The 23,597-nt window shown below is 46.7% G+C and overlaps 3 protein-coding genes across 6 annotated transcripts in view; 2 read left to right on the forward strand and 1 right to left on the reverse strand.

Moving 5' to 3' along the window:
• FBXO16 (F-box protein 16) overlaps window positions 1–18,820 on the forward strand; it is a 55,272-nt gene extending 36,452 nt beyond the window's left edge. For 2 of the 4 annotated variants that reach the window (XM_072143840.1, XM_072143841.1), the window contains exons 4-10: window positions 5,294–5,500; window positions 6,585–6,749; window positions 6,830–7,050; window positions 9,254–9,350; window positions 13,111–13,134; window positions 16,266–16,491; window positions 17,961–18,820. In XM_072143840.1, the coding sequence (XP_071999941.1) occupies window positions 5,294–5,500; window positions 6,585–6,749; window positions 6,830–7,050; window positions 9,254–9,350; window positions 13,111–13,134; window positions 16,266–16,491; window positions 17,961–18,028 (1,008 nt within the window). In that variant the 3' untranslated portion in view covers window positions 18,029–18,820. The remainder of the gene's footprint in view (window positions 1–5,293; window positions 5,501–6,584; window positions 6,750–6,829; window positions 7,051–9,253; window positions 9,351–13,110; window positions 13,135–16,265; window positions 16,492–17,960) is intronic. The other 2 variants (XM_072143842.1, XM_072143843.1) reach the window with 1 other exon arrangement.
• FZD3 (frizzled class receptor 3) overlaps window positions 1–20,183 on the reverse strand; it is a 106,338-nt gene extending 86,155 nt beyond the window's left edge. The window contains exons 1-2 of the mRNA XM_072143838.1: window positions 20,064–20,183; window positions 18,707–18,752 (exon numbers count right to left, since the gene is read on the reverse strand). The gene's annotated coding sequence lies outside the window, so the exon portion shown is untranslated. The remainder of the gene's footprint in view (window positions 1–18,706; window positions 18,753–20,063) is intronic.
• Window positions 20,184–23,233: 3,050 nt separating this feature from the next.
• The window catches only part of ELP3 (elongator acetyltransferase complex subunit 3), an 87,229-nt gene continuing 86,865 nt past the window's right edge, over window positions 23,234–23,597 (forward strand). The window contains exon 1 of the mRNA XM_072143844.1: window positions 23,234–23,388. Coding sequence (XP_071999945.1) covers window positions 23,367–23,388 — 22 coding nt within the window. The 5' untranslated portion in view covers window positions 23,234–23,366. The remainder of the gene's footprint in view (window positions 23,389–23,597) is intronic.

Here is a 23,597-nt window from a genome sequence, read left to right on the forward strand (position 1 = left end):
CACACAGGACATGGCAGCTCGCTGTGTATGGGGGGTGTAGTCACAGAGGGGTCAGAGCGCCCATGCTGACCCCTGACCACTGCTGGCTATGATAGAAAGATGTCAGGACACACAGGACATGGCAGCTCCTGTGTATGGGAGGTGTAGTCACAGAGGGGCCAGAGCGCCCATGCTGACCCCTAACCACTGCTGGCTATGATAGAAAGGTGTCAGGACACACAGGACATGGCAGCTCGATGTGTATGGGGGTGTAGTCACAGAGGGGTCAGAGCGCCCATGCTGACCCCTGACCACTGCTGGCTATGATAGAAAGGTGTCAGGACACAAAGGACATGGCAGCTCGCTGTGTATGGGGGGTGTAGTCACAGAGGGGTCAGAGCGCCCATGCTGACACCTGACCACTGCTGGCTATGATAGAAAGGTGTCTGGACACACAGGACATGGCAGCTCCCTGTGTATGGGGGGTGTAGTCACAGAGGGATCAGAGCGCCCATGCTGACCCCTGACCACTGCTGGCTATGATAGAAAGGTGTCAGGACACACAGGACATGGCAGCTCGCTGTGTATGGGGGGTGTAGTCACAGAGGGGTCGGAGGGCCCATGCTGACCCCTGACCACTGCTGGCTATGATAGAAAGGTGTCAGGACACACAGGACATGGCAGCTCGCTGTGTATGGGGGGTGTAGTCACAGAGAGGTCATAGCGCCCATGCTGACCCCTGACCACTGCTGGCTATGATAGAAAGGTGTCAGGACACACAGGACATGGCAGCTCGATGTGTATGGGGGGTGTAGTCACAGAGGGGTCAGAGCGCCCATGCTGACCCCTGACCACTGCTGGCTATGATAGAAAGGTGTCAGGACACACAGGACATGGCAGCTCACTGTGTATGGGGGGTGTAATCACAGAGGGGTCAGAGCACCCATGCTGACCCCTGACCACTGCTGGCTATGATAGAAAGGTGTCAGGACACACAGGACATGGCAGCTCCCTGTGTATGTGGGTGTAGTCACAGAGGGATCAGAGCGCCCATGCTGACCCCTGACCACTGCTGGCTATGATAGAAAGGTGTCAGGACACAGGACATGGCAGCTCGCTGTGTATGGGGGGTGTAGTCACAGAGGGTTCAGAGCGCCCATGCTGACCCCTGACCACTGCTGGCTATGATAGAAAGGTGTCAGGACACACAGGACATGGCAGCTCCCTGTGTATGGGGGGGGGGGTGTAGTCACAGAGGGGTCGGAGCGCCCATGCTGACCCCTGACCACTGCTGGCTATGATAGAAAGGTGTCAGGACACACAGGACATGGCAGCTCGCTGTGTATGGGGGGTGTAGTCACAGAGGGGACAGAGCGCCCATGCTGACCCCTGACCACTGCTGGCTATGATAGAAAGGTGTCAGGACACACAGGACATGGCAGCTCGCTTTGTATGGGGGGTGTAGTCACAGAGGGGTCAGAGCGCCCATGCTGACCCCTGAGCACTGCTGGCTATGATAAAAAGGTGTCAGGACACACAACACATGGCAGCTCTCTGTGTATGGGAGGTGTAGTCACAGAGGGGTCAGAGCGCCCATGCTGACCCCTGACCACTGCTGGCTATGATAGAAAGGTGTCAGGACACAGGACATGGCAGCTCGCTGTATATGGGGGTGTAGTCACAGAGGGGTCAGAGCGCCCATGCTGACCCCTGACCACTGCTGGCTATGATAGAAAGGTGTCAGGACACACAGGCGATGGCAGCTCGCTGTGTATGGGGGGTGTAGTCACAGAGGGGTCAGAGCACCCATGCTGACCCCTGACCACTGCTGGCTATGACAGAAAGGTGTCAGGACACACAGGACATGGCAGCTCGCTGTGTATGGGGGATATGTAGTTACAGAGGGGACAGAGCGCCCATGCTGACCCCTGACCACTGCTGGCTATGACAGAAAGGTGTCAGGACACACAGGACATGGCAGCTCGCTGTGTATGGGGGGTGTAGTCACAGAGGGGACAGAGCGCCCATGCTGACCCCTGACCACTGCTGGCTATGATAGAAAGGTGTCAGGACACACAGGACATGGCAGCTCGCTGTGTATGGGGGGTGTAGTCACAGAGGGGTCAGAGCACCCATGCTGACCCCTGACCACTGCTGGCTATGATAGGTGTCAGAACACACAGGACATGGCAGCTCGCTGTGTATGGGGGGTGTAGTCACAGAGCGGTCAGAGCCCCCATGCTGACCCCTGACCACTGCTGGCTATGATAGGTGTCAGAACACACAGGACATGGCAGCTCGCTGTGTATGGGGGGTGTAGTCACAGAGGGGTCAGAGCGCCCATGCTGACCCCTGACCACTGCTGGCTATGATAGAAAGGTGTCAGGACACACAGGACATGGCAGCTCGCTGTGTATGGGGGGTGAAGTCACAGAGGGGTCAGAGCGCCCATGCTGACCCCTGACCACTGCTGGCTATGATAGAAAGGTGTCAGGACACACAGGACATGGCAGCTCGCTGTGTATGGGGGGTGTAGTCACAGAGGGGTCAGAGCGCCCATGCTGACCCTTGACCACTGCTGGCTATGATAGAAAGGTGTCAGGACACACAGGACATGGCAGCTTGCTGTGTATGGGGGGTGAAGTCACAGAGGGGTCAGAGCGCCCATGCTGACCCCTGACCACTGCTGGCTATGATAGAAAGGTGTCAGGACACACAGGACATGGCAGCTCGCTGTGTATGGGAGGTGTAGTCACAGAGGGGTCAGAGCACCCATGCTGACCCCTGACCACTGCTGGCTATGATAGGTGTCAGGACATGGCAGCTCGCTGTGTATGGGGGATGTAGTCACAGAGGGGTCAGAGCGCCCATGCTGACCCCTGAACACTGCTGGCTATGATAGAAAGGTGTCAGGACACACAGGACATGGCAGCTTGCTGGGTATGGGGGGTGTAGTCACAGAGGGGTCAGAGCGCCCATGCTGACCCCTGACCACTGCTGGCTATGATAGAAAGATGTCAGGACACACAGGACATGGCAGCTCGCTGTGTATGGGGGATGTAGTCAGAGGGGTCAGAGCGCCCATGCTGACCCCTGACCACTGCTGGCTATGATAGAAAGGTGTCAGGACACACAGGACATGGTAGCTCCCTGTGTATGGGGGGTGTAGTCACAGAGGGGTCAGAGCGCCCATGCTGACCCCTGACCACTGCTGGCTATGATAGAAAGGTGTCAGGACACACAGGACATGGCAGCTCGCTGTGTATGGGGGATGTAGTCACAGAGGGGTCAGAGCACCCATGCTGATCCCTGACCACTGCTGGCTATGATAGAAAGGTGTCAGGGCACACAGGACATGGCAGCTCGCTGTGTATGGGGGATGTAGTCACAGAGGGGTCAGAGCACCCATGCTGACCCCTGCTGGCTATGATAGAAAGGTGTCAGGACACACAGGACATGGCAGCTCGCTGTGTATGGGGGATGTAGTCACAGAGGGGTCAGAGCGCCCATGCTCACCCCTGCTGGCTATGATAGAAAGGTGTCAGGACACACAGGACATGGCAGCTCACTGTGTATGAGGGGTGTAGTCACAGAGGGGTCAGAGCACCCATGCTGATCCCTGACCACTGCTGGCTATGATAGAAAGGTGTCAGGGCACACAGGACATGGCAGCTCGCTGTGTATGGGGGATGTAGTCACAGAGGGGTCAGAGCGCCCATGCTGACCCCTGACCACTGCTGGCTATGATAGAAAGGTGTCAGGACACACAGGACATGGCAGCTTGCTGTGTATGGGGGGTGTAGTCACAGAGGGGTCAGAGCGCCCATGCTGACCCCTGACCACTGCTGGCTATGATAGAAAGGTGTCAGGACACACAGGACATGGCAGCTTGCTGTGTATGGGGGGTGTAGTCACAGAGGGGTCAGAGCGCCCATGCTGACCCCTGACCACTGCTGGCTATGATAGAAAGGTGTCAGGACGGCTGCTCATTTGTAGGTATAATAGGCACCTTTTTTACATGATGTGAATGGTCGGTGGGTGTCACTTACCTGAGGTACAGATGGCACTGGGATGCATTATGAGAGGCAATATTCTGTCCTGTTAGTGGTGCCCCCGAATGGCAGTGATATCGATCAGCAAGGCAGTGCTGGATTGATGTGATGAATTAAGAAGCAAATAGTAATATGAGACCTCTGCGGTGAGTCGTGGTCCTGCGGTCAGGAGGTTGATTGATGCCTCATTACAGATCGGCTTCGCTTGACATTATTTAGGGAGTAAACTGAGCTCCGATGCCTTGTGTATCCAGGCTGCAGCCATGACACCTGAACAATGGCCTCCTATTAGGTGGTACACATAGAGGCTTTGATCTGGTAACTGAGACCCCCATCCTGTCAAACAAGACCACCGACCTTAATTAACCTCTTAATTAGCTTTTTAGGGAAGCGTCATAAACCATGATAAGAGCATCGCACCTCGCGGTCATTGCTTTAAGGGGCATCATTATAGGTGATTACCCCCAGTTTCTGGGTTTCTAAGAATCCACCCAAATCTTTAAGCTGTGTTCACATTGGACAGATTTGCCTCAGGGAAGTTTCTCTAGAAAAAACTTATGGCTGAAGTTAGATTTCTACTTGGCTGATCCGTCGATTCTCCGTGCAGAATTAGTGGGAATTTTCTTACATTTTTACATTTACTTACCCGGTCCAGTCGCGATCCAGCGGAGCGTTGCCCGACGAGGATTCGGCTCTGCCGGGATTCACTAAGGTCGTGCGCTGATATCCAGCAGGTGTCACTGCTGTGCCGAGGTCCGCCGGAGTTCACCTTCTTCTTCCTGGTGCACGTGAGTGCTTGATCTTGCATCACAAATCGTTTTTTAAATTTCTTTCTGAATCCGTTGGGTTGTCGAACAGCCACGCCCCCCCCCCCCCAATTTCTGTTGCGTGAAAGCCGGCGCCAATATCTGATCGTGTGCGCCAAAATCCCGTGGCAATTCGGCACAAAAAACGGAAATATTCAGGAAACCTGACAAAAGTGCCGCGTTCGGACCCTTGGTAAATGAGCCCCACTGTCTCCAATGCTGTATGTTCCAACCTGCTGATGGTTTCCTATCAGTCTATGGTTATAGTGTACAGAGCCAGGCATCATGTAGCGACAAGTTCCACTAGGTGTAATATGTCTAGACGTCCTCTCTGTCTTCAGTTATCCCATCTGTCCATCATGGTAAATGTCTGACCATGTATCCAGCCACGGTGCAGTAGTCGTACTGTGGAGAGGATAATAATGATGATAATAATGAAAGTTTCCTTTCTCTCAGTTTGACAAGTGGTCGGACGCTCAGAGACGCAGCGTCCTTTGCGATCTGTTTGAGAGATGCAGCGTGGCCCAGCTGAGGTTCTGCAGCGGACATCTGCAGGGGAAAGCCCCTCGGGACTCCTTGGATTTCACCTCTGTGCTGCCTCGGGTGCTCAGCCTCTACATCTTCTCCTTCCTGGATCCTCGCAGCCTCTGCCGCTGTGCTCAGGTGGGTGCAGGGGCACAACATGGCCATTTGGATTGGATGCAGTGGAAAGGATATAAAATATCAGATACATCAATATTCAATATTGCTACAAGGCAAATGGTTGGGACATGTATTAAGGGTTAAGTGCCCGCCAGGGGCCTACTAGAGAATCGGCAGTAAGAGGGATAATATCAATGCTATATCAAGATGGGTGGTCATATTGGCCCTTTCCTCGCTCCTTCCACATCCATAGAGACTGACAGGGACAAAGTAAGAAAGGGGGGCGGATGGTGGCAAGTATCGCCCAAGGACATTTGGGGCTGGTAAAGGTCCGTAATGTGAAGGCCCATAATGTTACATGGCAAGGAACACACAAGGAGAATGTAGTCTCCAATTACCAGCCCATTTATTGTCCAAACAGCAGAAAGCGCTGTGTAGTATCCGTTGGCGGTAGCAGGCTAGGCTGTAGGGGCATTAGCTTTAAATCCAACTATTGGTCAGGCCTGAATGGCTTCTGCAGATTTGTGGCCATTAGGCTCAGACTATCCCATTAATTTTGGGCTGGATCACTCTGCTTCATATCTGCAGTGACAATATGCAGACATCACACATCCCTCATTTCTCTAACCCCTTTATTCACTAACTCACCTATATGAACTATGAAATTCTCCCTCTAGAAAGTTCTGGGTAGTCAGCCAAAGGACAGCCTGCCTATCAACAGGTGTTGTTTAACACAAAACATGAATAATGAAATATGTAAATGCACACTCTCTCAAACAGTGGCTTTAGTTACAAAGCTGATGAGCTAAACTGTAGCAATTAACTGGAAGGAGATGGCTGATGTCCCTGAAGCAACTGCCGGAGTTACATAGCTTAGCTTTTGTAAGGACTCCACTCTGGGTCATTACACATGGGACCAAAGATTGCACTTTAAAAATCAGGGAATGATGGGTCATAAGACCAATTTGTGCCCCTAGCCCAGAGACCTATGCAACGTTATAAGCCACCGATAGACAGTGTAGAGAACAGTGCTATGAGTATATGAGATGCAGGGTATATATATTTCGGTACCAGGCTGGCAGAGCTTCTCTTTGGCATTGTCTAGGTGAGCTGGCACTGGAAGAACCTCACAGAACTGGACCAACTCTGGATGCCCAAATGCTTGCGCTTTGGTTGGTGCATCAACTTCTCCCCAACCCCTTTTGAGCAGGGAGTGTGGAAGAGACAATACATAGAGATGGTGCGAGAGCTTCACGTGACAAGGCCCAAGGTATGTAGAGGGGGTGGGGGTCCGCTCAGGGTTGTGGTCTCTGTATAGATTATATAACATCTGATCTTCCTGTGTTCTAGACTCCCCCAAGGGACGATTTTGTAGTTATAGACGTTCAGCCGATTTCGAAAGAGGTTTTGGATCCAAAGTTTTCGTCTCTGTTATCGCATCGGTCCATGAAGTCACATGACAGAGAGAGGAAGGAGCTCCCGCCGTGGCGCTCATCGGACAAACACCCCACCGATACCATAAGATTCAACTACCTGGATAACTTCGACCCCATGGAGCAGGCCCGCCAGGCGTAAGTCCCCCGAAGTCTTCTCATCCAAGCCGTGTCCTGACCAGGAGGAAGTCACAGCGACCAAGGCTCCTGCATCCATGGCCATTGCTGAAACTTGGCAAAACTTTTTATTTGTTACAATGTACATTTTAATTTGTTCATGCAAAAACAGTATGGACGGTTGCAGAAGAAGACCCCCACAAGACTTAGGGCCCCTCATTATGAAATAGAACCTGTTTTACCTCACTAAACTACAAGCCCCTGCTTTTATGAGAAATCTCACATGTTTACCTTTAAATGGCAAATATGACTCTTCTCCCTTCTCCCTTTTCACATGAGATGAGTCAAGTTTAGAGGCTGTAGGGGGAGTGTAACTTCAGAAGCCCCTATCGTCTGCCCGATAGCACCTAGAGACATTCTGCTGTTGTCATATTAAAAAATTACAATCTCATCTTTCAGATCACATCAGGCTTATGGATTGTGACAGAACCAGAGATACAGGTAGCTAAAGACATGGTTGGAAATGCAAGCTGCAGATAAAGATCCAGTTCCTATAAAATAACTGCCTGTAGGTCCAGTAGCTCACAGAACCAAAAGCTGAAAGATGAGATTCTTATCTTCAAAATGACACAAGAAGCTTGTTTTTAGGTGCTATAGAACCAGAAGGTAGGTACCTCTAAAGTGACATTACCTCTGTAACCACTAAACTGGACTCGCCACGTTATTACAGACCCTAGACTCCTGCATGAACACAAACCCTAAACTCAGCTGTATAACCGGGTAGTGCCAGGTCGGGGGTATACAGAGGCGGGAGATAAGGCTGATGGATGGGAGGCACTAGACCATAACACGGGTGCTCAGCACCCAGGTGTGACCAATACACGGTGTCTTTCATTCTCTCTGGACCAGAACTGCTCTGATTACAGAGGTATAGCACACCTGGGTGCACCTACCTGGCACGTGGCCAGCATACCACACTGGCACCGGCATGGATGGCTTGGCACTGTCATAGCTAATATTAGGCTGATATATCCTTACAGAAGGATGGGCACCCAGGGGCGGATTGAGACAGCCACGGGCCATGGGCTGTATAGATGTTATCGGCCATTACAAGTCTCATTTCCCTATGTACTTGGGAAAGGAGGGGGGGTCCCTTCTGTCAACTTTTAGTTCTGCAGACGTTTGGAGGACCTTCAAAGGTCCTGGAAGGACCCTATAAGTATGTGTTAAAAGGATTAAAAAGATTTCCTGGCTGGAGATCTTTCTCTTTATTATGTCTACAGGACAGTATCAAACTTGGTGATTGGTTCAGGTGGTGATTGGCCCCTTAGAAGCCTTGGGCCCCAGGAAGCCGCCCAAACCGCCCTATATTACAATCTGCTGCTGTAGGCACCTGTTTTACAGCCCCTTCATTGCTTACCCAGGCACAGCATGGGCACTACAGCTCTCCCCATACACAACCACATGTCTAGCAGTCACCTATCTGTCACCCAGCAGTAGCCCCTGACAGGCTTTAGGTAGGGCAGCTATTGCCTGCCTCCATCTCTACGTTTTGCCCCTGTTCAGTAAATGATAGGGGCCAAGAATTGGCACAGGACCCTCTTTTTACTATCGGGGGTCTACCCTCATCTGAGACGACCGGTTCAGCTACATCCAGGTGCACAATCCAGTCCTGCCCATCACTTGTGACAGGACCAGATTACGGCAGGAATGTCAGATCCTCAGTGTTTGCTCTGACAAATCCTGCACCATAAATAATCCACGACACCCAGGATACGGCTCGTCACCCTTAACGCCACCGCGCGATGACAGAAGAGCCATACGGGCAGGATGAGGATTTGTTTTTCACATTCATTAGTTAGTGCTATCCGCTCCTGGGAAAGTTAGGTGACACTTAGGATCACGATCATTGTACTTATCATATATCCCAGGTTTCAGCAATGGAGATGGGGGCATTGGGGACCGTCCTCAACAAGTATTTCTCCTACTGGAGGATTCAACACAACATTACATACTGTAATACTTAATCTCTCCTGTAGAGGCGCTGCAAGAAAATACAGCACTGATAGCCAGAGTCTCCATATATGTCACCTGATCGCAGGGGGGCAATAGTTTGTCATAGACCCTCTAAGAAAAAGACTTGCAATTAACAATGTGTATTTCACGCCTATTATATACATATATAATGAGGTTTACTATAATATTCATCCTGTGTATTCCACAGACGGAAAATGGGGACCTCAATCCTTAACAAACAGAACACAGAGAACAAGAAGAGACCAACATCTGCATCCTACAAGCTACGCAAAGCAAAGTCACTGGTAACTATAATACTGCCCTCTATGTACAAGAATATAACTACTATAATACTGCCCCCTATGTACAGGAATATAACTACTATAATACTGCCCCCCTATGTACAGGAATATAACTACTATAATACTGCCCCCTATGTACAAGAATATAACTACTATAATACTGCCCCCTATGTACAAGAATATAACTACTATAATACTGCCCCCTATGTACAGGAATATAACTACTATAATACTGCCCCCTATGTACAAGAATATAACTGCTATAATACTGCCCCTATGTACAGGAATATAACTACTATAATACTGCCCCCTATGTACAAGAATATAACTACTATAATACTGCTCCCTATGTACAAGAATATAACTACTATAATACTGCTCCCTATGTACAGGAATATAACTACTATAATACTGCCTCCTATGTACAAGAATATAACTACTATAATACTGCCCCCTATGTACAGGAATATAACTACTATAATACTGCCCCCTATGTACAAGGATATAACTGCTATAATACGGCCCCCTATGTATAAGAATATAACTACTATAATACTGCCCCCTATGTACAAGAATATAACTACTATAATACTGCCTCCTATGTACAAGAATATAACTACTATAATACTGCCCCCTATGTACAACAATATAACTACTATAATACAGCTCCCTATGTACAGGAATATAACTACTATAATACTGCCCCCTATGTACAAGAATATAACTACTATAATACTACCCCCTATGTACAAGAATATAACTACTATAATACTGCCCCTATGTACAGGAATATAACTACTATAATACTGCCCCCTATGTACAAGAATATAACTACTATAATACTGCCCCCTATGTACAGGAATATAACTACTATAATACTGACCCCTATATACAAGAATATAACTACTATAATACTGCCCCCTATGTACAAGAATATAACTACTATAATACTGCCCCCTATGTACAAGAATATAAGTACTATAATACGGCCCCCTATGTATAAGAATATAACTACTATAATACTGCCCCCTATGTACAAGAATATAACTACTATAATACTGCCCCCTATGTACAAGAATATAACTACTATAATACTGCCCCCTATGTACAAGAATATAACTACTATAATACTGCCCCCTATGTACAAGAATATAACTACTACAATACTGCCCCCTATGTACAAGAATATAACTACTATAATACTGCCCTCTATGTACAAGAATATAACTACTACAATACTGCCCCCTATGTACAAGAATATAACTACTATAATACTGCCCCCTATGTACAGGAATATAACTACTATAATTCTGCCTCCTATGTACAGGAATATAACTACTATAATACTGTCCCCTATGTACAGGAATATAACTATTATAATACTGCCCCCTATGTACAGGAATATAACTACTATAATACTTCTCCCCTATGTACAGGAATATAACTACTATAATACTGCCCCCTATGTACAAGAATATAACTACTATAATACTGCCCCCTATGTACAAGAATATAACTACTATAATACTGCTCCCTATGTACAAGAATATAACTACTATAATACTGCCCCCTATGTACAGGAATATAACTACTATAATACTGCCCCCTATGTACAAGAATATAACTACTATAATACTGCCCCCTATGTACAAGAATATAACTACTACAATACTACCCCCTATGTACAAGAATATAACTACTACAATACTGCCCCCTATGTACAAGAATATAACTACTATAATACTGCCCCCTATGTACAAGAATATAACTACTATAATACTGCCCCCTATGTACCAGAATCTAACTACTATAATACTGCCCCCTATGTACAAGAATATGACTACTATAATACTGCCCCCTATGTACAAGAATATAACTACTATAATACTGCCCCCCATGTACAGGAATATAACTACTATAATACTGCCCCCTATGTACAGGAATATAACTACTATAATACTGCCCCCTATGTACAAGAATATAACTACTATAATACTCCCCCCTATGTACAAGAATATAACTACTATAATACTGCCCCCTGTGTACAAGAATATAACTACTATAATACTGCCCCCTATGTACAGGAATATAACTACTATAATACTGCCCCCTATGTACAAGAATATAACTACTATAATACTGCTCCCTATGTACAGGAATATGACTACTATAATACTGCCCCTTATGTACAGGAATATAACTACTATAATACTGCCCCCTATGTACAGGAATATGACTACTATAATACTGCCCCTTATGTACAGGAATATAACTACTATAATACTGCCCCCTATGTACAAGAATATAACTACTATAATACTGCCCCTATGTACATGTATATAACTACTATAATACTGCCCCCCTATGTACAAGAATATAACTACTATAATACTGCCCCTATGTACAAGAATATAACTACTATAATACTGCCCCCTATGTACAAGAATATAACTACTATAATACTGCCCCCTATGTACAAGAATATAACTACTATAATACTGCCCCCTATGTACAAGAATATAACTACTATAATACTGCCCCCTATGTACAAGAATATAACTACTATAATACTGCCTCCTATGTACAGGAATATAACTACTATAATACTGCCCCCTATGTACAGGAATATAATAACTATAATACTGCCCCCTATGTACAGGAATCTAACTACTATGATACTGCCCCCTATGTACAAGAATATAACTACTATAATACTGCCCCCTATGTACAAGAATATAACTACTATAATACTGCCCCCTATGTACAAGAATATAACTACTATAATACTGCCCCCTATGTACAAGAATATAACTACTATAATACTGCCCCCTATGTACAGGAATATAACTACTATAATACTGCCCCCTATGTACAAGAATATAAGTACTATAATACTGCCCCCTATGTACAGGAATATAACTACTATAATACTGCCCCCCTATGTACAGGAATATAACTACTATAATACTGCCCCCCTATGTACAGGAATATAACTACTATAATACTGCCCCCTATGTACAAGAATATAACTACTATAATACTGCCCCTATGTACAAGAATATAACTACTATAATACTGCCCCCTATGTACAAGAATATAACTACTATAATACTGCCACCTATGTACAAGAATATAAGTACTATAATACTGCCCCTATATACAAGAATATAACTACTATAATACTGCCCCCTATGTACAGGAATATAACTACTATAATACTGCCCCTATATACAAGAATATAACTACTATAATACTGCCCCTATATACAAGAATATAACTACTATAATACTGCCCCCTATGTACAAGAATATAACTACTATAATACTGCCCCCTATGTACAGGAATATAACTACTATAATACTGCCCCCTATGTACAGGAATATAGCTACTATAATACTGCCCCCTATGTACAAGAATATAACTACTATAATACTGCCCCTATATACAAGAATATAACTACTATAATACTGCCCCCTATGTACAGGAATATAACTACTATAATACTGCCCCCTATGTACAGGAATATAACTACTATAATACTGCCCCCTATGTACAAGAATATAACTACTATAATACTGCCCCCTATGTACCAGAATATAACTAGTATAATACTGCCCCCTATGTACAAGAATATAACTACTATAATACTGCCCCCTATGTACCAGAATATAACTAGTATAATACTGCCCCCTATATATAATAATGTCGGGCAGCAGTACAGTAAGTCTTACATGTATTTTCTCCGTTCTGTAAATCTGTGCAGGGTCGCTGGTCTCAGAACTGTCAGGTACTGGTGTTGTGATGTTTATACCTCTGGTCGGGGTGTCATCTCATGTACATATTACCGCCCTCCCGTCCCCTTGTGGTTGTGATTGAGATCTCACACCTGGGCCTCCTCATTCATCTTCTGTCACTGGTGCGGTCACAGTCGGACACCTCTATTACCTGGGTACAGGGAGATCCTTCACATCAAAGACCCCATAGGAAAAAAATATAAGACGTGAGGGGCTTCTATGTGGGGTTCAGGTTACATGTGTGTTAACACGGCCTCTGGCTATTTACATGTATAGGGAACCTCATCGATCACTTGCAATATGTCTTTTTCAGTTCTACTACATGAGTCACAATGGGAATGAATATTGTAAATCTCAAAAAATTACATCATTGTATAATGAGGATTCTGCAGCTTTCTGATAGTATTTATGATTCTCCACATTTGCAAGACACTAATGCTTCAAACTCCCACATACTGTTCTCTGATGCTACCAAATTGTGCCCCTGATTATTATACAGTCACACACTGAGTCCCTGAGTATTACACAGCCCCACACTGTGCCCCTGAGTATTATACAGGCCCACACTGTGCCCCTGAGTATTATACAGGCCCACACTGTGCCCCTGAGTATTATACAGCCCCACACTGTGCCCCTGAGTGTTATACAGCCCCACACTGTGCCCCTGAGTGTTATACAGCCCCACACTGTGCACCTGAGTGTTATACAACCCCACACTGTGCACCTGAGTGTTATACAACCCCACACTGTGCACCTGAGTGTTATACAGCCCCACACTGTGCCCCTGAGTGTTATACAACCCCACACTGTGCACCTGAGTGTTATACAACCCCACACTGTGCACCTGAGTGTTATACAGCCCCACACTGTGCCCCTGAGTGTTATACAGCTCCACACTGTGCCCCTGAGTGTTATACAGACCCACACTGTACCCCTGAGTGTTTTACAGACCCACACTGTGCCCCTGAGTGTTATACAGACCCACACTGTGTCCCTGAGTCTTATACAGACCCACACTGTGTCCCTGAGTCTTATACAGCTCCACAATGTGCCCCTGAGTCTTATACAGCTCCACACTGTGCCCCTAATTTTATACAGCTCCACACTGTGCCCCTGAGTCTTATTCTGACCCACACTGTGCCCCTGAGTGTTATACAGCCACACACTGTGCCCCTGAGTGCTATATAGCCCAACACTGTGCCCCTGGGTGTTATACAGCCCCATACTGTGCCCCTGAGTGATATACAGCCACACATTGTGCCCCTGAGTGATAAACAGCCACACATTGTTCTCCAGAGTGTTATACAACCCCAAACTGTGCACCTGAGTGTTATACAGCCCCACACTTTGCCCCTGAGTGTTATACAGGCCCACACTGTGCCCCTGAGTGTTACACAGGCCTACACTGTGCCCCTGAGTGTTACACAGGCCTACACTGTGCCCCTGAGAGTTATACAGACCTACACTGTGCCCCTGAGTGTTATACAGGCCCACACTGTGCCCCTGAGTGTTATACAGGCCCACACTGTGCCCCTGAGTGTTATACAGGCCCACACTGTGCCCCCGAGTCTTATACAGCCCCACCCTGTGCCCCTAAGTGTTATACAGCCCCACACTGTGCCCCTGAGTGTTATACAGCCCCACACTGTACCCCTGAGTGTTATACAGACCCACACTGTGCCCCTGAGTGTTATACAGACCCACACTGTGTCCCTGAGTCTTATACAGACCCACACTGTGTCCCTGAGTCTTATACAGCTCCACACTGTGCCCCTGAGTCTTAAACAGCTCCACACTGTGCCCCTGAGTCTTATACAGCTCCACACTGTGCCCCTGAGTCTTATTCTGACCCACACTGAGCCCCTGAGTGTTATACAGCCCCACACTGTGCCCCTGAGTGCTATATAGCCCAACACTGTGCCCCTGGGTGCTATACAGCGCCATACTGTGCCCCTGAGTGATATACAGCCACTCATTGTGCCCCTGAGTGATATACAGCCACACATTGTTCCCCAGAGTGTTATACAGCTCCACACTGTGCCCCTGATTTTATACAGCCCCACACTGTGCCCCTGAGTGTTATACAGACCCACACTGTGCCCCTGAGTGTTATACAGCCACACATGGAGCCCCTGAGTGCTATATAGCCACACATGGAGCCCCTGAGTGCTATACAGCCACACACAGAGCCCCTGAGTGTCATACAGCCACACATGGAGCCCCTGAGTGTCATACAGCCACACATGGAGCCCCTGAGTGCTATATTGTGGACTGATGCAGGTAGCACCATATGGCGGGGCACGAGTCACTGCATGAATACTCCATTGCATCTGTGTCCTTATAATATGAGTCTGAGGGATTGCTGAAACATCTCATCACATCATTGGTTTCAGTCGTTGTATGTCCCAGTATAGCATGTATCATATTCTGTTCCTCATTGCATGTGCACATGGACCCTTGTGTTGTTCTGGTGGTGGTCCCAGGCCAAGGACCCTCAGCTATCATCCAGAACTAAGGGCAACTTAAAGGTTTCTCTTACTCTGGAGGAAATGGTGTAATACCTTACTTCTCCTGCAGGAGCGCTGTAGAGAAATTGTATATTTGCTGTTTGGTGTTGAATTTCCCTGCAGCGCCTCCACAGGAGAAAGGAAGCATTACACCAAGTCCATAGAAATCAAGGAATTTGAGTCTCTGATGTTAATAAGGTCCTATTCATAGTGATCCATAGTGTCCTATCCATAGGTTATTAGTAATAGAAGACCCTTTCATATAGAATTTCCTCATTATAAATTAGTTTTCTGAAGAAAACATCCCCATAAATTACTGTATAATAAGGTCACAACATTGATTTCCCAGATTTCTGCTTACTTCTGATCACTGCTGCGTTTTGTTACTTTGTATCTTTGAGGCTGCGGGCAGACAATGCAGGAAATTCTTCTTTTCTGGTAGTTTGGTACATTGTGTCGGCGTTGGAAACTAAATTCCATCCTTTTTGATTAGAAACAAATGTAACAAACCCTCAGCTGGGAGACTGTACTGCTGTAAGGCATATGATGCTGTATGGACATCCCCTTTAAGCATGGACCAATAACAAAACTGTAGTTCGTCTGTTTTGTTCCCATAGATGTCGATTTCGGCTGAATTCGGGAGCGCAGGTAAGACGCTCTCCAGACCGGGTTGGGCGTCCCACCAGCCTGGAGGATACCCCGTCAACAAGACGACGGCCAAGACCCTGGCGCAGAGCACAGAGTGGAACGCCGGGATACGACCTGCGCCCATACGAGCCGGGGTGCCCACCCTGTCTGAGAAGGGAAGGAGAGCCTGCACCCGCACCTCCAGGAGCTCCCCAAGTAAGGAGATCATCCGCCATACCCTGCTCATGTCACTGTATGGCTACTATAAGGGTCCGGCACTCAGCTTTCCTAGACTCAAGTCCAGGCCTGGATTTATGTCCAGATACTAAATATACCAATAGGTCCGAGAGGAAACAGAAACCCCTAGAGAAGAAAAAAGCCCCCCCCCCCCCCCTTATTATGTAACAGAAGGGTTTGTATTGCAAATTAGAGCACTATATGGCGGTATTATTTGAGTATTATATGGATACTGTATCTTATTACAGCATCAAATGGTAATATGTTGCACTCTGTAAAATTTACGTATTATGTGGATATTACATGAGCACCATATGGGAGCATCATATACATATTGGGGGTCATTTACTAAGGGCCCGATTCGCGTTTTCCCGACGTGTTACCCGAATATTTCCGATTTGCGCCGATTGTACCTGAATTGCCCCGGGGGGCGTGGCCGAACGAAAACCCGACGGATTCGGAAAAACCGCCGCATTTAAAAAAGGAAATTGTGTCGCGGAGCTTGCACTCACCTTCATCCAGGATAGGATCGTGAACTTCAGTGCATTTCAGGGAACTTCAGCGCAGCAGCGCCACCTGGTGGACGTCGGAGGAACTACCTTAGTGAATCCCGTCCGGACCCGAATCCAGCGCAGAGAACGTGCCGCTGGATCGCGAACGGACCGGGTAAGTAAATCTGCCCCCATTGTATTTTATTTTTGTGTTGTATGATAACAGTTTGTGCACTGTATATTGAAGCATTACCTGGACACTATATGGCGGTATTATTGGAGCTGTGTTGGTTGGAGCATTATTTAGATACCGTATTTTATATCAGCACCACAGTTATAGCTTGTAATCTGAAGCAATTACATTGACACTAAATGGCGGTATTATTGGAGCTGCACAGGGGGGCATAATTTACATACAGTTTTTTTTATATCAGCACCATATGGTCATAGTTTGCATTTTGAAGCATTATATAAACACTATTTGGCGGTATTATTTGAGCTGCATAGGGGAGTATTATTAACATACTGTATTTTATTTCAGCCCCATATGGTAATAGTTTGTAGTCTGAAATATTATATAGGTACTATGTGGCGGTATTATTTCAGCACCATATGGTAACAGTTTGTAGTCTGTAAATTAAAGTATTATATGGACGCTATATGGCGGTATTATTAAAGCTCTTTGGTTTGTTAGTGGCAGGATTATGGTATCGTAATAGTTTGTGTACAGTTAGTGGCTGTATTATCTCTGGGTATATAGCGGTATTATTAGAGGTCTGTAGGGGAGCATTATTCACTGTATCTTATTTCAGTACCATGTGTGTTGTTAGGATTATCTGGGCACTATATTGCGGTATTATATTATCTCTTTGGTGAAGTATGAGCTACCCCTGTGTAATGATATCCGCCATAGCAGGTCTTGTCACTAATGACTCCTCTCTGTGTCTTATTTTGCAGCCATGTCCCTGTTTGAGAGTCAGCCCTGGCAGGTGCCCACGTCGGACCACGGCTCAGATGAGGACTAGGGTGCCCGCACGTCATTAGCACCCGCAGACCCGTCATGTCTCCTATGATGTATCATCCCTGAGATCTGACCTCACCTGTGTCCTCTCTATACACCCCCCCAGCCATGGTGCATGGGGGTCCCCCTGGGGGCAGGGGGGGGGGCACTACTCATAAAGATCATGTCTAATATTCTCACCATAAGGAAAAAATACTCAGGACAATGGAATTTTTTTTATATAGATTTCTAATTTTTTTTAAATATTTTGCTCATTTTGTGATGTGATTTTTTTTTTTATCTATAATAAGATGAAGCTGATGAATGATCAGGGGGAATGAACGGAGCACATGTCAGACCCCCTAGGACTAGCAGCTATTCCCCCCTGGCTGCCCCATACACCTGCATGCTCGGTCAGGTGTGTATGTCATAGGGACTTACCTCTCAGGGAATATCCTATCATCATGACTGATCCATTTGGCTACAATTATAGTAACCGGAGCCTCGGGGACATCAGTCCGGTTGTTGTTTATGACAAATACCTCTCAGAAGTCCTTCATTTGTCACATCATTAGGGAGCGTGTCGCTAAATGGCGTTATGGCTTTCAGGTGTTTGGACGACTCTATCCAGGGGTCATGTTATCGCCCTAACACAGCAGTCACACCCCATGTCGGGGGACAGGTCCACCGGGTGATTTCTTACCCCATAATGAAGCATCTCCAGATCTCCGCCCTCCTCGTTCTTTCACCTAAATTTCAAATAAAACTTTATTACTCTCTGTATATTAAAAAAAAAGTTTCATAATTCTCCAATCAACTTTTTGTATTGATTCCTCCTTATTTCAGTATCTCTGCTTGCTGTCATCCAGTAGGAACCTGATAAAAATTAGTTAGAAGCACGACGAGTCGCTCCATCTATATAGAGGTACAAGGGACCCCTGTTCCTGTCATGGGTGGGAGTCATACAATTGATCAAACACATATCTAGAGTTAACCCTTTAATGTATCACTATTGTTTTTAAAAAACGGATGCGTTTTATAACGCATGCGTTTTTAACGATCTGAAAACGCACTAACTAAAAACGGCCCAAAAACGGCCTAAAAACGCCACGTGTGTCTTCCCCCAAAGGGCTCTGATTTTCTGGTTTTCTTCGTTTGACAACCTCTTTAAACCCCAACGGAGAGGTCTGACTGGATTCAAGATGTAATTCTATTCCTGCTGCATTTATTAATCAGTTTTTTTCTATATAGGCAGAGATTCTACCCCCCCCCCCCTTCTTTATTAATCAGATTTTTCTAGAAGACATCCTACATCAGTTCAGCTGCTCTATATGACAGCCCCATACTGGAGCAATGATTTTGGCTTCCAAAGTGTGGGCCTGGTAACCCTTGGACCGGATAGGGGACACTGACTGAATATAGAATAATGGGAGAAGCTGCTGTCACCCCCAGGGTCCGTCTCTCAGCCCCGTCTGTGCATAAACAAGCCCCAAGCAGTTTATCAAAAAGTTTAGAAAAGCACAATAGCAAATAATCTATTACACAGAGATACAATCTGTACAATGATGGAGGAGGGAAAAACCATCGCAGATTGTGTGCCTATCAGTAGGGATGCGTCACCGCACAGGAAGCCCCCAGTACATCACTCAGGTCCCGGCCAGATAAGAGGAAAGGATAAGCCAAGGGCAATGCTCCATCAGATAGGAGCTCAGAGATTATCTGCAAGGATAACTCCCATCAGATACCCATTAACTTCTGAATAATCTAATTACACCTGGGGGGCAATTAAAGTGGAGGCGATTCATAATGTCAGGTGATCCTGATGTCCTCAGTCACCTAAACACCTCAGTCAGTCCATGTCACCCCCACCCTGATCATCTGACGTGCCCCCTCAGTGCCAACCGTCCCCCTAGTAATAGTCCTATATTCATTGTGAAGTATTCATAAGTATCTAAAGCTCAGTGATGTGATGTGAATGTTACACAAAATTACTTATTTACAATAAAAGTCTTTGCTACAAGATACAAATATCAAAATGACATTATCATAGAGTCCTGTACCTGCGCTGGCTTCTTCCCATTCACTGACAGCAATCAGAGATCTTAATGAAGTGAAGCCCGATGCACTTTATACTGAGTCACTTGTGAGAGTCCACGGACATGAAGGATAGATATCTGGTGTGAGTGCGGCTGTCACATTGTAACGGATTTCACCTGGAGAGTTCACAAACCAAAACTATATTACACAGCGGAAAAGACTCCAATATTTTTTCTTAATCGTCAGTAAATTGAAATCAAGGATCCACATCAAAACGTCATCAATTACGTCATTGGTCCACATTTATCCAAACTTGTGCAGTCTGTATTATGTGCAGTTCCCTGTGGAGTGTGCAGGGGGCAGCAGATTAATCAAAGCTGGTGCATGTTCTCCATCAATTTGGCGCCCCCTGCTGCTCGGGAAGTGGGCACGAATTTTTTTGGTGCACTTTGTTCAGGCTGCAGAATTGTGGTGCTTGTCAGTAACAAATGTGGCGCACGGTCGGACTAAGCAGCAGCCCCTTTCTGTCTTTTTGGACACAGAGAAGCCGCAACACAAAAATGGCGCAGACACTTTATAAATACATGTACAAGCAGTTTGCACATTCTTTTAAGTGCAAAGTCAGACAGAAAACTGGTGCAGAGACTTGAATATTTGTTGGCCTGTATGTGGTATTTGTCTGACACCTAGTGGTGACCAGCAGGTATTACAGCACTCACTAGTAGTCATTGTACCAGGCTGATACAACTCGTATGGCTGGGGGTCTTCATGGAGATTGACACCTGGGAACATGGCAATTACACTGTTCATGAAAGACTCCAGATGACAGTACCTGGCCCAATATGTGTGGGTGCTCTGATTCAATCCATGGGGCACTTTAGCTCAGGCCGTGTTCACACAATGCGTTGCGTCGTGTTTTTTGCTGTGTTTTTGACGCATTTCAAAGGCTTGAACCGTGATCACATGCTGAGGTTACATTGGGTTTTAGCAAATCAAATGGAAACGCAATGTAACCTTAGCATGTGGTCAAGGCTGAAGCCTACGGAATGCGTCAAAAACTCAACAAAAACCGTGACGCAACGCATCGTGTGAACACGGACTCGCACTTCTTACGGACATATATTTACACAGGATAATAGCAACTATCCATGGCTATGATTTGCCAGGGGGACTCCCTCATGCCCCATCATAGCCAATGGCTAGTTGCTAGGGATGTCAATTTTCCAGATTGGCTGTTCGGCAACCAATCCGGCTATATTGGTTCAGACGGCCAAACCCGCAGGCCGTGTTCATGCGTGGCCTTTGTGTTACTCCAAGTATGCCTCCTGAATAGAGATGAGTCGACCTAATGGTCCGGTTCGGCTGCACTCACACCTGGCGGTTGAATTTGCGTTTCAAAATGCATCGCTCCTTCTGCAATCACCTCGGTCTCTGGCCTCCTAAAATATCCAGTGGGCGTCTGGTCCTGCCTGGCAGAGAATTGTGCCGTAGACTCCGGGGCGCGGACTCATTTACGCCCTCTTGTTGTGGAGGTGGCCTACATGGGGAAATAGTCGCATTTATGGGCAATATGCAGGAATTGTGATGATTTCAGGGCTTGTGAGCCAGAAAACTGGTGTATGAGTCCTGAGAAATCCCCTCCTCACTATCCAAGTCAGATTCTTCACTTTGTAGTTGTAAAACTACAGTATTTAGCTTAGGAGGGGGGGGGGGGGGGGGCGGTAACCCTTCCCTAGGTACTACACTTTATTTCTAATGGCTCATCTTACAGAGACCTGTCAGGTGAATAAAATACTTTAGCTACTTATCCGAAAGTAAGCAGCTCCCTATCCCATTCTGATAAACTAGGAAACAATCCACTACGTAGCGGTCCGATCGTAAGACCTTGCTTACAGTGGTCCGTATTTATGAGGGGATGGTCCGAGGCCCCCCCTTCTCTCCAAGACCGCCACTTCCATACTATATGCCAGGCTCGATGCTGCAGTCACCACCACCTCGCACGGGAGTGGACCACTACGTAGTGGATGTATCGGTAAGTTCCAATAAAGCCACAGATGTAACACTGCTATTACTGGGGGAGGGATAGGGAGCTTCTTACTTTAGGATAAGCAGCTAAAGTATTTTATTCAACTGAGAGGTGCTCTCTAATGTCCATGAGGACCTGTGGGTGGTTTAGTGTCCCAAATCGCCCTGACAGGTTCCCTTTAATTCCTGCTCAAATAAGGGAAGATGTAATAACAGCTACTAACACACACCACTGAAAGTCCATTAAAATCAATGGGACAAAATGGATCCGTCATTAAACGGAAAACTCCAAAATGGATGTGAAAACGCAGATGGGAACTATCCTAAGACTTCATCTTGAATAACTTTATTACACAGTTGTTGGGGCACTCTGGGGGAATCATTAGTGGGGTGCACTCTGTCTGGGACTATTAGAGGGGGTCCTGTGATAAATGGGGGCACTCTGGGGGAATTATTTGTGGGGTACACTCTGTCTGGGACTATTAGAGGGGGCCATGTGATAAATGGGGGCACTCTGGGGGAATTATTAGTGGGGTGCACTCTGTCTGGGACTATTAGAGGGGGCCCTGTGATAAATGGGAGCACTCTGGGGGAATTACTAGTGGGGTGCTCTATGTCTGGGACTATTAGACGGGGTCCTGTGATAAATGGGGGCACTTTGGGGGAATTATTAGTGGGGTGCACTCTGTCTGGGACTATTAGAGGGGGCACTGTGATAAACGGGGGCACTCTGGGGGAATTATTAGTGGGGTGCACTCTGTCTGGGACTATTAGAGGGGGCACTGTGATAAACGGGGGCACTCTGGGGGAATTATTAGTGGGGTGCACTCTGGGACTATTAGAGGAGGCCTTGTGATAAATGGGGGCACTTTGGGGGAATTATTAGTGGGGTGCACTGTGTCTGGGACTATTAGAGCTGGCCCTGTGATAAATGGCGGCACTCTGGGGGAATTATTAGTGGGGTGCACTCTGCCTGGGACTATTAGAGGGGGGTCCTGTGATAAATGGGGGCACTCTGACATTTATCGTGGGCAGAAGCTTATGACAGCTCTGAGATACAAATGATTTCCATCCAGGACATGTTATACTGTTGTAAAATAACTAGTTATCATTTCCTCCGCCATTACTGAGGTCCAAATCCCCATGGAAACAAGCGCTCCGCCATGATGCGTAATTTGTCCCTCGCCAGGCGCCGTGCTCAGCTTCGCCTCCGCCTGGTATGTCCCTCTCTGCTCACCGTACAATCCGGAACCTGACAGCGGGGACTGCGCGTGGTTGTGTGTACACCGGAAAGCGCAGACATGAAGCCCAAGAAGAGAGCGGGTGAGGGGCTCCAGGGCATGCTGGGACTTGTAGTTTCAGAGACCATGGAGACTTGTCATGCGCCCAGCAGCTGTCATGATCTCTGCTTGCTGTCAGTAAAGGGGAGCAGCCACATTTACATCCACAGCCTGAAGTCAGATCTGGAATTGATAACTGTTCAGAGCTGATGGATTGTCACAGTAGTATCCAGGTTATACACGTCCTTTCTG

This window comes from Engystomops pustulosus, chromosome 3, assembly GCF_040894005.1.
Source record: "Engystomops pustulosus chromosome 3, aEngPut4.maternal, whole genome shotgun sequence".
Classification (NCBI taxonomy): Eukaryota; Metazoa; Chordata; class Amphibia; order Anura; family Leptodactylidae; genus Engystomops; species Engystomops pustulosus.